This window comes from Anser brachyrhynchus, assembly GCF_964034855.1.
Source record: "Anser brachyrhynchus genome assembly, chromosome: 4".
Lineage (NCBI taxonomy): Eukaryota > Metazoa > Chordata > Aves > Anseriformes > Anatidae > Anser > Anser brachyrhynchus.
This window is the reverse complement of record NC_137698.1, coordinates 52,585,812-52,603,127: the sequence shown is the minus strand read 5'-3', so window position 1 is coordinate 52,603,127 and position 17,316 is coordinate 52,585,812. Positions and strand designations below refer to the sequence as shown.

At 36.3% G+C, this 17,316-nt stretch overlaps 1 protein-coding gene across 11 annotated transcripts in view; it reads right to left on the bottom strand.

Moving 5' to 3' along the window:
- Positions 1-17,316, bottom strand: part of GABRA4 (gamma-aminobutyric acid type A receptor subunit alpha4) — a 55,212-nt gene that overhangs the window by 19,230 nt on the left and 18,666 nt on the right. For all 11 annotated transcript variants that reach the window (XM_080590031.1, XM_080590037.1, XM_080590036.1 and 8 more), the window contains 5 exons: positions 15,945-16,165; positions 15,760-15,842; positions 13,861-14,004; positions 12,315-12,467; positions 6,972-7,231 (listed from right to left, as the gene is read on the bottom strand). In XM_080590031.1, the coding sequence (XP_080446157.1) occupies positions 6,972-7,231; positions 12,315-12,467; positions 13,861-14,004; positions 15,760-15,842; positions 15,945-16,165 (861 nt within the window). The remainder of the gene's footprint in view (positions 1-6,971; positions 7,232-12,314; positions 12,468-13,860; positions 14,005-15,759; positions 15,843-15,944; positions 16,166-17,316) is intronic.

Here is a 17,316-nt window from a genome sequence, read left to right as displayed (position 1 = left end):
ATGTTGCAGAGCCAGTCAATCAAAATTTTACTGGAATAGTACTAGAGATTTTGTTTTGCCTTACAGAGCCCTGGAATATGATCAAGTAAAAGCTCCACCTGCCACAAAACACAATGAATTCCAGTTTATAGCTTTAGCAGTGCAAAGAGCAACACAGATTGCTCAGGGAGAAAAAGCGAGGGGAGGTAAGCTACAACAGCCAGTCCACTATCTGTGCTGCTGACTTTATGATCTGAATCATGCAAGAGGAGGAGAGGTAAGAAGAGCATTCTATCCTACATCGCATAGTTGCACATGCCTACAGGTGCGGGATGTGGAAGAAAAGCAAATTCAAAGCTAGAGAGACATAAATAAGAAAACTACATGGAGCTTTTTTTTTTTTTTCAAAAAAATTGATGCCAAATACGCCCATGCCAAATAAACACATCCACCTGTACAGTAGTTAATAGCCATTAAAAGTTAAAAGCACACACACATATATTGTCTTAAAGAATTTGTTTATATCATGACATAAATGAAAGAACTGAAAACAGAGCTACAGGGCTCTGTTTCCTGGAAAGAACTTTAAACAGAGCTACAAATCTACTAGGATAGGTCATGTGCTAACCAGCTGTGGAGGTGCTCTGTAAAACATCTACAAAAGGAGGAAGAATGGGTGATTAGGAACCAAAGAACATTATTTTCTATATCTTTCAATTTTTGGTGACCTTAAAACCGTACTTAAATTTGCTTCAGTAGTTTGCTGAAAATGCTTTGAACAGTCCTCATGAACTTTCCGAAGCTTTTCAATGTTTATTTCTTCTGACTCCAATTTTCCCAGACTAAAAATAAAGCCAGCTAGAAATCTCACACACAGCAGTGAAACTCAACTGCAATTTGGTGTCATTGGGCTCACCAGTATTGAAAACTCTTTGTGGCGGAGAAACAAAACTGAAATTTAAATATACACACAGAAAACATTTTAAGCAGAAAATACGAAGAGGCTTGAGTTCACAGACATCATTTCATACCAGTCATCATGGGGAAACCTATAAACACCCTGAGATTTTGTATAATGCTGAACAAACTGAAAACCCTCCCCCTGACACCACAAAGGTCTATTCTGACTTGGTGTTTCTGAAATACTACCACCTTTTTTTTTTTTTTTTCCCAAGTACTTATGTTTATTTATACGAAATAAAAGAAGAAAAAATTAAGGAAGTTGGAATTAGGTCAATACAAGACTTTACTTACTGCCTAGAACTGATATTAGCACAAAACTAACTTTCATTATTAAATGGAAACTTGTATTGTTTATTCAAATGATGAAACCTTAAGGAGTCTCTCTTGTCAGGGGACCAGCACAATGACAGAGAAAGGCACTTATGTTTTTTGTTTGTTTGTTTTTTAATTAAAACAGTAGGTTTTAGTATTTTCTAGAATAACAAGAGATTGACATTACTGAGCTATGCTTTAGTTTCCAAAATAAAAGCCTTATCCAAACTAAGTCTCCCAATAACTACAGTAAACACCGTCAAGTCTTTGAGCATCAGACAAATAACAGCAGAACATATCCCTCATATTCCCTTGCCTACAATTGTGGTAGTTCATTATAATACTTAGAGAAAATTGAAGAGTGAGCAATTACCATATTTCCAAGTAAGGTTTGGAGGAGGTAGCACTCCAGCAGGATTTCTTGTTTAGTTATAAATCAACTACAATCCTGCCTTTTGTGCACATCAGTAAAAAAAAATAAAATAAAAAATTCCACTTTCAACAAGAAAACCTCATTCCGCAACTTTGAATTCCAGCAGTTCTGTTATTTTTATCAACACCCAGCTATTTTTTACCTTTGTTATAACTGAATTCTGGAATTCAATGGAGCTTACATTGCATTTAAGTTGGATCAGAATCTAGCCCCAAACCTAACACTACATTGTGTAGTTTTAGTAATTACTCTGCTCGCTTAGCTAAGAGAAATGTTCTTACTTGCACTATCAATTTATTCCACAACTGAAATGCATCAAAGGTAGAGCAGTATCAGGTTCTTGGAAAGAGATCTGAGCTTTTAATGTAACACTTTAATTTATGCTGTTTAGAAAGATATACCATGTAAAATATTAAGAAAAACATTTATAATTGTTGACCTCAAATTTATGCCCCAATCATTGTGTTATCTGGGCATTAGCTTTATATGTTGTCAGTAGTTCCAGTTCCTGGATAGGACTACCAAGTCTAACAAACAAAATTTAAAAAAAAAAAAAAAAGCAAATTAAAAAAAAAAAAACTTTCGTACCTGAGCATTACAGGTAGCAAAATACTTTAAAGACCACTTTGTTTGGATACCTGAAGGTAGAATAGACCCAAAGCTCCCACTAAATCACTGCAGCATTACTCCAGGTAGCCACTCTCCTATCTTTCAAATAGGTTTGAGTATGTGTACATTATGACTCTAAATCATTGACAGCAAAAGTGTTGACTAATGGAACTAAAGCAACAGAAAATTGTTGACACGTCAAAGAAATTATTCACACAGCATAGTGGTACCCCTTCTTAAGGTTCTGTCCTTCCATTTGCATAAACTCCAAACAGCTCTTGAGCCTGAAGTCCTTTATTAGGATCTGTGATTTAAATGCCGCCACCTTACAAATAATCCATAACACCTTAGGCAGTGAAGAAGTAATGAATCAGTAAAAAAAAAAAAAAAAAAAAAAAAAAAACCACATTTATTATATTATCTACTGAAATGCTGTTCCATCTCCAACACTATTTAAGTCATGCATCCTCATGAGGTGGTCATTAAACAGAGCATCCCTTTGTGGTCCAAGTACCCCATTTAGATGTGGCTGTTCCTCAGATAACTCCCTCTGCATATGTGAAAAATGGGTTTAGCTGCACTTCTCTATTTGCTGGGAGAGGGGAAGCTATTATTCTATTAGCCCCACAGTAACCAGGAACATGACAGTGTTGCTTGTAAACTTATCAGGTACACATCACACCAGTCCTAACACCAGTCCTAACACCAGTTAGGACAGGAGTGTGCATCTATGCAGCACTGAAGAGCTTAACCCCTGAGTTTCTCCATTAAATGCTAAATGGCTAACTCAAGACAGTGTGACACTTAACCAGCTTCAGAAAATGGGAAGAAAGTTCAGGAATTACAATCTACTTGTTATCAAGCTTGAAGAAATTATTCCATTCAAAAGGTTTGTTTGAGTCTGACCTGTTTTTTCAAGTTTCCCACTCTTGTAACAAACAGCTGAGGTTGAAGCTCATGCTAACAGTGTTTAGAAGCCTGTTTTTGAAGAATATTTTTCAGTATCATTCTTCATCTCCAAAATTGGATAGGTCTTTAAAAATAAACTTCATAAGAATACAGTGAAAAGGAAATAGTGCAGAAGCATAAAAATAGATCCAGGAGTCCAATAACAACCTATAAATCATTCATTTCCATCACATACTGACTTGCAACAACACTTTTGCTTTTACTAAAGAAAAGAATTCAGAATGGTTCAGGACAGGTTCATTCCTTCCAACCTGAAAGCAATTTAACTTGGTCCCAAGACCAGGAAATCACAGGAGACCATGGTGTAAGTCATCTTTCTTAGCTTAGACAGACTTCAGCACTATCTCACTGGGGCTGACAAAAGGGATGAAGGAGACTGTCCAAATCCCTTGTGAACTCAAGGCAGATATCAAATAAGCTTGGGTCCTACTCATGTGATGACAACTGCAGATATACATTCCTCCTTATGGAAATACATTAGTTTCTATCAGAAAGATATATTCTACAAGAAGAAAGAAAGAGTTAAAATAGAGGGAATAGATAAAAAATGAGTACAACAGCATGGCTAAAATAATATGAAGTGATAGAGGAGCACACACTTCACCTGCAGGCACTACAAAAGCTGTCTGCTCCCTCCTACCTACACCAACCCAGTAAATTAGCTTCACACAAGGAATTTTGGTTGGATTTAAACACTGTTCAGATTACTTAACTAGCCTTCAAGATTCTTTTAATGCTTAGTGCAACTGATAAATTGATCAGTCATATCCACTGTGTGGCTCAAAGAAGTCATACAATTACACAAGAGACTAATTCCGCAAAGCTTAGTTTTGTGAGAGTGGCAAATCTACCAGATCAGGCAAAGTCCATTTAAAAAAAAAAAAAAAGTTTGAAATACAACCTTTGCTTGAGCTCTGGTAACTGTGCTGCTAACAACAGAATTTCTAGAAGATTAGTGGCAACGTAGAACGAGCTTAAAAAAATATATATATTAACTGGGTCAAAAAATCAAAACCTACCAGTTAGCTATGGAGATAAATGTGTGGCATTTATGTTAAGAAATAATGCTTAGAGGTTATATGCTGCAGGCTATTGTCCTGCATTCTTTACGTACCACAGATTTGCAGTGAACCTGGGACTGTGTGATCTCTGGTAATACAGTGCTGATTAGACAGTATACATAGAGAAAAATCAGATTTATAAGATGACATAAGAAGATTTGAGATTATCCTTTTAGACCTAGAACTAAAAATTTTAAGGAGTAGCACTGTGTTACATGTCAGGTTGAAGTAAAAGTCACATTTGCTTCTAGTGACCTCTTCTGTGAAGCAGGACACAAGAACAGAAATTCTCCTCTAGTCATTGAAGGGACCGCATGATAGCTAAGCCCTTTTAACCTATCTGTGGGCTCACCCTCTATCCCACTCCTGGAAGAGCAAAGACTCAAGTCTTAACATAGACATGACTAGAGAAAGCACCATAAAAATAACAGTTCCAGACACTATCATCATTATCACTGTCACACATACTCACAACATTAATGCATAACCCTCCAAAACAATAGATTGCTTCCACGAGTGCTTTTAAAATCCCCAAACCTGTAAGCAGATTACTACACCTATCTCAGAGATAATAATTTAGCAACAGAATAGAACTGTTCACATCTCAGTTTACCTAGTTTTAAAGTTGGGTGAATCTGCATGTGGTCTGTTGTCTTTGCTGTTGTGAAGTCTTGTATGTTTGTTTTAAAATAGTTTCTCCAAAACATTTGTGTAAATGTTGAAGTACAATACAAGACGGACACGCAGCAATTCTGAACATGAATCAAAACCAGTATTTTAAACCTCCATCATTACTACCTGAGAAAACTACTATTTCTCTAGTATTAAACTATTATTAATTAGTATTAAACTAAACTAGTATTAAACTATTATGCAACTTATTTTCCTACAGACTCAAGTAAAACTTGACTGTCTCCAAAAGCAATATTTATTACCACTCCCAGAGTGCTCGAGATGCTATATTAAACTGCATGCTCTACCATCAGGAAGATTAGCTAGATAAATTAATGGCACTAATACCTCTACGTACAAAGAGAACCACACGCTACTATAAGCATACTTTTTCTTGTTCCTGACTCTTACTAGCAGTGAACAGAGTGACGTGTAATAAACTCTTCAGGAGCATATCCATCCTTTTAAGTAGAATTGGGAGCTAGCAGAACAACACAGCCAGAAGATTGAAAACAATAATGATGTATGGTAGGAGAGCAAAGAAGAGGAAGAAAAATGGAAGTGGGTGGACAGCAGCTGAGGAGTGATATCAAATGGATTGGGTGGGAAGGCAAAAAGAGCAAACGAATAAGGAAGGAGACAAATGAGATGTGAAAAGAGACAGAAGACAAAATTACCAAGAGTCAGTCTAAAACAGTTGCTCTTAAATCATGGCTCAGTCAAAGGAAATTACAAAGTCAGCCTGACAGGAAGAGTAAATTACGATGTTGCTGTCAGCGTCTTACTTCTCGGTGTTGTTAAGAGAGCTAGCCATGACTGAGAATTATTGGCCTACCATGTGGCCAGTACAAGTGCTGTAATGACTTTGTTAGCCAGGTGTCTAATGAACAGGAGGAGGAACGCAGCAGCTAGTGAGGACAGAGAAACCAGCAAAGGGAGGAAAGGAGAATTACTCATGAGCTCAGCTGGAAGCAAGATCAGGCCCTTATTAACTGGTCGGCACACTAAGATAACTACCACACAAGTCACACAATCCAACAAACTAAGATAGCTGAAAAGCATTCTGCTAAACAGAGCACCAAAGCCTTTTCAGTTAGCTGAGCTCCTATGCACAGATACATAAGTTACATAAAAATAGCATCTATGTTGGACACAAAAGCTTCATCCAGCATTCTTCAAAAAATCCTGAAATTGTAACTGATTAAGAACAAAAACTCCATATGCAATGAGAGAATAACATTGATGGTGAGGGAAATTCTCTGAGGTACAACTGCAATGTTTTAGCATATTTTAATTCTGTAGAGGCATTATCCACAGAAGGGAATGTGCTGTCCAGATAACCTGTAATATCTTGGTCTGTATCATCCATCCAAGCAAAATCAATACACAAAGGGAAAAGAAAGCTTCCTAAAGATACCCGTCCCCTTTGACCCTCATCAAAACACAACTAAATATAGAAGAAATGGCAGATATGGACAGACACAACCTCTTCCTCTCCTCCAAGTTAATCCAATCTCCAATAGTGAAAGTAAAAATTAAATAAAGCTTAACAAGATTTTGACATTGAATATGGTGGAGCACTAGTCTTCCACGATGGTGACTTATACTGCATGCAGGGCGAGAAACTGCCAGATACTTATACACCACACTGAATCCAGACTCAAGAATGAGGAAAATACTTTTTTTATAACTGCTCTGTAGAGGGAGCTGCACACCTCCAGGGTAGCTGTCCCTGAGGGAATCTGAAATAGAATCTGTTGTTTTACAGTCCTGAGGAGGAGATCCAATTCTGTTGGGATGGGCCCAGATGGAGAAGACCTGCTGGGACACGTCAAGAACTTTGTTCGCTGTCTCCTCTACTAGTGTTGGGAGGGTGCTCAGAGGGAACCTGGGAGGAAGTTAAAGGCCTGGTTTTGCTGAGAAACACTAGCAAAAAGAAAGATGGAAAATAATTTTATAAATTGAAAACATACCGTGACTGTCTCTTCTGTACTTTTTTCTCTTTGTATAGGAGCAACTGGAAATTCAAGGAGGGATTTTACTGTCTTCCTTTTGGCTCTTTCCATTTGAATATTAGTAAAATAGTTGACAGCAGCAAACTCAATAAGAGCAGAGAACACAAAGGCAAAGCAGACCGCTATGAACCAGTCCATGGCAGTAGCATAGGATACTTTTGGCAGTGAGTGTCTTGCACTGATGCTCAGTGTCGTCATTGTCAACACTGTGGTTATTCCTTCAAAGAAACAGAACAAAAGCACTGTTGAATCCAAGAAAACCAGAGAGAATAAAAACAGGCAAACAGCTTCAAACAATGAATTTGAAAGCACTTAGGAGTCATTTAAATTACTTTGCATCTGCAAAACCCATTATCATGAACAAAAATGTAGTTACATTGTAAGATATTATAACAGAAGTCACTTTGCAGTGTTCCACTCATGATCTCAACAGTAAATGGAAGAAGATAAATCTCTGTGTTCAGTTAAAAAATATAGTATTATAATTAAAAATAATACTAGAGATTTTCACATTTAAATCAATACAGGAAACATGGTATAAGGTAACCCATCCATGTTTTCTCAGCACTGCAAAATGATGCACTCTGTAATTCTACTGCCATAAGCAAGATACAGATGTTGCTGTCAGACAGTGCTCCCCGTATTTGCTTAATAAAACAGTTTTAAGAAACTCCAAGGTCCTGCACTCGGACATTCACCTTCCATAAAAATGGACTGCTGTGTAACACAGAGAAGAAATAATTGACAAGTGGAGTAAAGACAACTCATTTCTCAGCTGGATTAAGAAAACAGGGCTAAATCTTTCTCTGCTGCTTCTGAGTACTGCATTAGATGTAAGTCACAGCAACTACCATGTACGTACGAGTAGTAATTATACACACACAGCAGTTAACCAGCATGGAAAGCCATGACTTTGTGACTTCAGTAGAACATCTACAGCTTACAAGCAGAAAATGTGGAAGCCTTAATGTCTTTTTTTTTTTTTAATGTTAAGTTGTTTAGAATTTCCATCAACAATTTATTTTCCAAATATTTGAACATAATTTAAGTTGTTTAATAGAGGAACACTGTGCTCCTCAGATTGCAACAAAAACATTTTTCCTGTAACGGTTTTAGAAAGCTAACTATTACCCTGTGTCTGGTCCTCTGATCCCACTTGCAATCCACATGCCATTAAATCATGGCAAATTATTTTGGTGCTAAGGAAAACTATAATATTCTGTGAACAACTCTGTTAATTAGTAAGCCATCACCTTATCTTTTAAACCCTTCTGCTACTACTCAACCGATGAAATTTAATTAGGATTTCATCTTCTGAAAGAATAACTTCAATTAAAGTGTACATGCATGAACACTGAGCTCAAATATGACCACTTCATGATAATACTTCAAGTGCAAATACCAGCTGTATACAACCAATAAATGAGCTTTTTTCTTTCATCTAAAATATTCCAAGAATAGTTAAAACATCAAGAATCCTGTATCTTTCAAATATAAAATACCATGTAAAGAGCGAACACTGCTCAAGTCCTACCATGATAACCACAAGGAAGACTGAATGCAAATGTATACTTCTTTACTCTTATGAAAAGAACACTTGTACCCATTTTAATTCAAGAGGAAATGCATATACTGAGAAAAATTCAAAACAATTAAAAGCCTGTTTTCCAACAGGATCTTCACACACCCTCTTCCCTAAATGGCCATATCCCACCTGGGGAACCTAATATGAAAAAGCTTCATCTAGACAATGCCACACAGAGAACAGGACACAATTAAAACAGTCTCTCCTATTAAAAAAAAAAAAAAAAGACAAGAAAAGAGCAGCAGTTAGTTCATAAATGCACAAAGAATATCTCAGAGCAAACTCAGCAGGATAAAAAACACAGATGCAAGCTCACTAAACCACCTTCAGTGGGAAGGTGTTGAAAACACACCACTGAAAATGTTTAATGCTGAGAAAAAAATTATGGAAAGTTATTTTATCCTGGAAGAGGCACATCCATGCTTACCCAATCCTTCCCAATTCTACTTTTGTTCTCTTTGAGCTAAAGATTGTCTGAACTGTCTTTTTAAAAAGACATTTACTTAACAGATATAAGAATAGGATGAAGTGAACTGAGTAGCCAATGATTCACCAAATGTAAGGAGGAGAGGGCAGGCCATGATAGTGTTACACAGTTTACTGCCTCAGTCTTTATCAGTTTTCCCCCTATGAAACCATTCTGATGAAAGACTTGCAGTTGTCTCTGCAACTGCCCTTGGACACGTGCCATAGTTATTTATAGGGTGGCAAATTATGTTCTGGTAAAAAATATTATACATACACATGAACTGTAGTTATCCAGAGCAAAATACTTGCAAGCTTCTGATTAGAAATGCACTGTCATATATAAATATATTAAGAGTATTTAAATATAAAAAATAATTTTAAAAATCTGTTTGAGAAAAAAAATTACCTCTGTCTTTCCTCTAAGAAATACTAATCCTCCACAAACATCAGATTTAGGGGTCTAAATCTTTGACTGCAGAAATAACAATCTGTGTACCTTATTAAGATTTATTTTACTATTACAATTAAGAATTCTGATACCAGAGCATGAAGTCGTTATAAAAAGTGCAAATCACTACTCCATGTGTAACTCCATATGCATAAACAGGTCTGGCTAATATGCAATAAAGCAATGTAATGTTCTCACAGGGTTCTCTGGTTCATAGGAAAAGTAAATCTGTTAGTAAATTGGATCCACAACTGAAGGGGCAAATTTTAGCTTCCTGAGATAGCTAATATTCATTAAAGTTCAAAACATACTGAGATGTCTCTACAATGATGTTGTGTTGGTGTCACAACTGATGTGATTTTTCAGAAAACGGGTAGCAACCAGTATTGGTTACATAACCAGTATACAACCATACTGGTTACATAGTAGTACCTAAACTACCATGTTTTAATGAAAACTTTTAACAAAAGCCTTAGCTGAAAGAGCTTGTAAGTCTGGCAGGGAGAACGAAGTAAACAGTTTATAATGTCTAAATGGTGATGGAGAAAATATAGCATCCTTACTGAATATGGGTCTCACAGCCATCACTTTTGCTCCTGCATTACTGATTCTGGCTAGTACAGATGAACTGGGCACCATGACAGTTCTCCCAACTCAGCTGTGCCTGCTCTGGTTCACTTGCAACACTGCTACCCAGTCTCTCACAAAGGAAACTGAAGGACATATGCTACAGCTCCTTGCCTACCTTATCACACCACTCAGCATTCACACACTGAAACTGGAATAAATGTGTGTCAGATGGTGGTAGTTTGCCCAGTCAAATGACTGAACACACAGATACGTGACTAGAATTTACTTGCAAGTCCAATCCCATGTCCAGGTAAGTTCTCCTCATACATCAGAACATCTCCATTTTGTTTTTTGAAATGCACATATGACAGCAAGAGGTCACACACTATCTGAGAAAAAGTGTGCTGGAAGACAGCTCCCAGTGAGCTACCCTCTTACAAGGGTACTCAGAAATAACAGTTTACCTCTAAGACAAACCATTCAGGTATAATACACCTGATTTGTAAGCAAGAGACTAAGCATCCCTGTCTCCTATTCAAGTGGTGTATTACAGCTACTTTTGAGGGGGGAGCTTTAAAAAAAGATAGATGTTTTCTGGATCCTCTCTCCCAGCCACTCATGGTTAACCTGTTAAACATTCAGAATATATTGCAAAAACAAATCATTACATCTTTGTTCCACATGAAAAGCATCCATAGTGCATTATGTTCATCACAGTGCATCTTTTCCATAGTAACAGACATCTTGACAGGCAGAAACTCCCTAGATTGTTCCTTGTCTGTCCTTCCTCTGTTAACTTTGTCAAGTTCTCTCTAAACATGCAGGAAAGACCTTTCGGTTAGCCTCTTCTGACAGTTCCTCTAGAAAGTCAGTACCATAGCAGACATTCTGGCTTCATTCTTATCTCTTGCCTACAGCATTTTTATCTTCTCTTAAGAATACCTTTACAAAACAGGGTCCCTTCTGGCATTTGTCTGAAAACTCAAAAAATACCCATACTTTAAGCCACTTGCTTTCAAAGCCATATTAGAGACTTAAGTGTAACTTAGTAGATGTCCAAACTTTATTATTATTTGTTCTCAGCTTTATATATGGATACAATGACATATATTACATATTGCTGTATGATTTCTACATTTTCAATTGTCACATTTTGTCTATAAATACAGATTCTACCTTACCAGTTCGTGGCACTACTCCCTTCAAAAAGCACTACTGTTCAACATTACTGCAAAGACATTTGAAGCAATATGTTTGCCTAATATAATGCTCAAGTTGAGAGCTACTAGAGATCTTACTAGCTTCACAGCTTGTTTTCCTATAACTAATCATTAATCTTGTCTAATTTGTGATACCAGTGTTCAGACTCTACTTACATGTTTGAATGAGCCAGCATGTAGAAACATTAATTCTTATCACTCTTGCCAGCATTTATCTATAGCAAGGCTTTTTGTAGAACATTCTTTTCCTGATCAGTCCTGCTTTCAGCTATGGTATATTATAAAATCAAGACACTGCTCTATGAAGACTGCTTTTAAAATGTTTTTATCCTACTCTTTTTTTTTAGGAATCATACTTCCATTCAATTTCTTATGCTTTGTCTTCCATAGAAGCTTTTTCATTTTTTTATTTTCAGTGTTCACTGCAGCATCACATTCAAACTCTATTTTGATGAGTTCAATTTTAATATCTTGCAATATTTTTTCCTTTTGAATTCATTTCCATAATGGCAATGGCAGACAGGAGAGAAGATCACTAAACGTGAAATTACAGTAACAGGATCTAAGCCTTGCTCATAGCAAGCTTCCACTGATGACACAGATATTTGGTTAGACATCTGCACATTTCACACATTACCAATCAAATTCTTTTAAAAGGATTTTAGAAGGCATGAGTTCAAGTGACTACACTACTGTTCACAGACAGAACTGCTCTGGATGCAGAGCAAGGTCTTGACTAGATTAGCCTGGGCCAGGTCTTCGCAGCTTGCTCCCCCATGAAGCTAGAATCCCCACCAATGTACACACACACTATCCTTGTGAATATTCCAAGCTTCTTTTCCCATTCCAAGGTTTCACATACTACTGTCTTCATACACTGATAACAAAAATTCTTCTGAATTTACCTTATTCCCTTCCTTCTGCACTAATACATAGGCAGTATACCCTGTGCACTAGAAAGTCCTATTCTAGAGAAAGTCATTAAAAAAGTGAAAAACAGAAATAGTTACCAAACACAGTTCTAGCTGGAACAGATTCCTTATTTATCCAAAATGAAACTTGAGAAAGGATGACGGTCATAATGCATGGGATATATGTCTGAATCATAAAATAACCCATTTTCCGTCTGAGGTGGAAGTAAACTGTCATAACAATATATTCACCTAAAAAAAAAAAGAAAGAAAGAAAATATTTTTCTGACTGCACATAAAATTTATGTGTTGCAGAATAACTGTTTCAGACTATCAACTAGGATGATTGGTTAAGATGATGCTAATCACAACACTTAACATGTATAGGAAGATATCTGCCTTACAAGACAAGAACAAAGATAAGTTTTAACCAAAAAATCCTGGAAACAGCAGGTCCTTACAGTATTATTCTGAAGCTGCTTTCAAAAATACTACATATACACAACTAACACTGGATCACTTTGCATAGTGTAAATATGATTTAAATTTTTTTTTGGCATCTGCTGAGCAAAAGAGTTTCAAGACACAAGTTATCTACCTACCACAGTATCCAGAACATTGTGGTACCCACCTGCTAAACAAAACAATTATAACAATGATGCATATAAAATGATATGGAAGCATCTCAGCTTTTTACTATATTTATACACCAGCATCACTGTGATAGAGACATGCAAAAATAATTAAAAATGGCTTAAGTTTATCTAAAGTATCATTATTAATATTAAACAAAATAGTTATAGTTTCAGTTTAAACTGAATAAAGTATATAAATAGAAGTACTACAGAAAAAGCGTTTGGGGGACAGTAAGGAAATTGGGTCATTAACTCATAATAATAAATACACTAACAGGTCAATTTCTAATGTACTTCAAAATGCTTTTATCTTACAAAAATCATCCTTAGAGCAATACATCACATATATTTGCATTATTTGTTTCATTTTGACCATCTCACAACACCCAAACTTGCTGATGTTTAGAAAATGATTCCAATTTTTAAAAATATTTTGGGAATATGCTTGCTTTATCAGCAAACTGCTCATCAGTGATACTTCACTCATTTAGGATGCCTGTAGTTGCCATTTGCCTTATTTCTTACAGCATAAATCAGCAGAAGTATCTATTGTGACTAATGCATTTGTGCCTATCCTTATCTGACTAGAGGGTTTTTATGGTTTTAATAACCCATTCTGTATGCTCTACTTTTATCCCAAGCTGTTTGTACCGCCAAACAAAGGAAGTCTTTTGCACATAATGTGGATACAGTGCTGAGAAATTACTTCCTCACCCAGGCATCCTCTTGACTCTTCAAACTGCATTTTAAGCAGTGATTAAATACTCATTTTGTCCCTTGGAGTAATGATCTCATTCTGGTTTTCTGAAAGACCTTCGCAATCTACGGTAATGAATCTGCAAATGTAAATCTGAAGGACAGAAACCTAATTCAGATTTATGTTCTCAGCCCTCAATATATACCCTATGACATTCAGTAGAATATCTTACAGGAAAGAAAGAAAAAAAGCCTAGGGCAGTATTACAGGGTTAGTTTCACCTCAAATTAACTCTTGCTGATGAGATTCCTACCTGTAATAGATTTAATGGTTTCAGTGGATACCGTATGCCCAAGCAGGTCATACTGAACTAAACTGGAAGACTCCTCAGGAACTTCCACTGACTTCTCAGGTCCTTTTGTCCAGGTATAAATCATTTCACTCTTTGGATATGCATCTACAACACAGCACCAGTTTGCATAAATAGGAAACTTCTCACACCTTACCAGGACCCCAACCCAAACCTACTGAAATTGAACAGCAAGACTCACAGTAACAACTTTAGAAGATAACCTCCACGAAGTTACCCCAAAAAACCACCCTCCCATGAGAAAAAATTGGAGCTAAAGTCATATGTCAAGTGTCACAGATAAATTAACTTCACATTCAAATGCGAAGTCTGAACACTACACTTTCTGGATCAGTCCTTACTGAGCGTGTAAAGATTATCTTTACGTTATTTTAGAAATTTCTATCTAAAAATTTATTATTAAAATATACGGGTATCTAAAAAAAGAGCATGATAAAGGGGACACATTTTGGAGACAGGGTGCAAATTTCTTTAAAGGAAATATGATTAAACTAAAGTCAGAAGTTTAAGGGTATTTTTTTGCCAGAAACTAGAGGTCAGTAAAAGATTCACAGTAGCCCAGAAACAAGCACTCCCGAAGAAACATTCTAACATTTAACACAAAAGACATAACTTAGGGCTAGCATTCAATCCCTACACAGCCCAAACTCCTGTTAAAATTAAATTAAACGAGTCTTGCATTTGAAATTGCTATGTCTTATTTAAAGTTTCACTGAAGAAGACACTAGATTAGTGTGAAGCACAATTTCTGCTGACTGAAGAAATATGCTGGTGGAAAAGTCCCTACTATTGAAGTTCCCCTACTACACATCTGATACTAAAGCCAATTCTAGAAGGACCAGGTTTCCAGTCTCACCATAACTGAAAAGCCTTATCAGAGCAGTGTCTTTAATATCTCTGTTTTGCTTGACTGACTACCCAGCTGTATAAGCTCAATGTATGCTAAGGAACAACTCTAAGTAGCTTCCAGCCATTTCAAACTTCAAAATTCAGGGGTCAAGGAAAGCAGATTAAGGTCCAGCCACTGACTATATCCCAGCGTAAAGCAGCAGTGACCAGGGACACTTAGAAGAGTAAAAAGATAGATAATGGAGCAAGTCAACTGTCCCCAGGTGGTCACAACAATCTCTGCTGTGGATTAAAATCAGGGAATCATAACTGCCTCCCTCTGTTGCATGCAATACGTCCCAAAACATTCCTTCTAGCAAAAGTCAGGTATAGATTTTTTGGATACCCTTCAGACTTTGAAGCAGAAAAGGACAGTCACCTGCACTAAGATTCCTCTTGCTTACTCTCACCTGTCTAAAAGCTAGCTAGCATAAACTTGCCATGCAGACTCCCTCATATAGGCTAGGAGATAGGAGATAAGACAAACACAACTAAGATCAAATCTTCACACTTAACATACAAATCTATCTTAGGATGTCAGCTTGACATCACTGACTGTAGAGAAAGCCAAATAACCAGCTGCCCTAGGCACCTTTTACCTGACTGCTGTAAGTTGAGATGGATCCCACCCTCTTTGTCTTCTCCAGAGAATTTCTCACTTCACTGAGTGTTCAATTCATCCCTAGGAACCAAGAAAAACTACATATTTCAAGAAACAGTATAGCCAGAATAGGGGGATTTAACGTAATAGCTGAATCACTGCCCGCTTCTCAATTCTCTGTCTGGGTTTAATTTTTCAGATCCTAAATAAAATTCTCAAGGAACTTAACAGGAGTTTTGTCTGCATAAGGATTGCGTATCAAGACTAATATTCAGAAAGTTTAGTAATTGATCAAAATCTACTTCTACTATTTAAATTCTGTAGTTACAAAAAATTTCATAATTGCAACTTACAACTCCCAAATTTGAGAGGACAAGCATGACCATCCATGGGAAAATCCACTAATCTCATGGGACACTCTGCACTTATTGTAAGCCTATAATGGAACAAATTAAATAGTCTCTGGTTGCCATTTTGTCTAGGCAGCATAACTTTTGCATACAGTAATTGTAAAAAGCTGAACAAACAAGCTAGATACCTCATTGTGTACAGGATGGTGCCATTTCTCATTATTCTGAAGAGTTTATTTGGGGCTGTCATATTATGTGCAACAGACTTTTTCCCATTCCTGAAGAAAGTGTCAGGAGTCCACACCTTCGAAACCATCAAGTTGTTAAGTCTTAAAATTTCAATAGGGCCATCATATTTTAATCTTTTGTCTACCCATGTCTGACGGAAGAAGACATCCATTGTATACTCCTGTATTAAATTGGAGAATAACTAAGATCATATTTTGCACATATAAGTGTTTCCTGTAATTAAAATAAATAAATAAATAAATAGAAATCGCTCAGGAGCAAAGAAATTAGTTGTAAAGAAAATGCTAAGTCCACTACACAAACATTTCCACCAATTAAAGTGCTGTGTACTTCTTAATAGCTTAATTTCCCACATTAGTAATATCAATAAATTGCTACACATATTTAATCATTAAGAAATAATTAATCTAATTAGATTGCAGGAAGCAGGCACTTTAACTTGTAGTCACGCATATAACTGGAAACAAAATGATCTGTGACAATAAGTGTCAACAGATTTTTAAAGAAAATACAGCCAGCAGCAAAAAAATCCATGGATAAATTAAAATATCAGGACAAACAATTACCTCCATTTTAAAGCCACGAAAGGAAATTTAAATTCAACTTTTAAATAACAAAAGCGAAATATTTCCTTTGTCATGTCACAAGACATATAAAATAAACTACACACAGAGTTGCATAAATAAATGTTTATTTTTAACTACATAACTGTCCTGCTAACTTCCCCAGAAAAGCCATTCAGATGCTCCATAGAAAACATGCAAACAACTGCAGAATTGCAGACACAAGTACATCATGAGAAATCACATGCTAGTTAATTGACAAAGGAATGCATTTCTCATCTTGGAAAGCTTAAATATTTCACACACCCACAAAAAAAAATAATATTGTGGTATTGAAAAAGGTAACACAGGAAGTTTGAAGTCCTTTCTAACTTACAGCTGCAATTCTGTGTTAAGTCAAATGATGTTTTTGACTTTATTTCAAACCTTTCTGCATGTTATTAGCATTGAAACTACTTGTTTGGTCATATCTATTCATATGGGCAAGGATACATCTCTACAGGTGTAATGAATTCTAGAATTAGGTTTGCTGCCTTCTGCATGGCTGCATTGTCCAGTAAGGTTTATCATGAATCTACCAGGTCTCTCTTCTATTGTCATTTCCTGCTGGTGACTTCATAGCTTATAGTAGCAGTTTCTGTTATCAGCTTCTACGTGATACATTTTGTAAAATGAGATGTCAATTCCTTTCATTACACTGGGTACCAAAGCAATCCAGTTCTTCTAAAAAGACATTCCGAGAGATCAC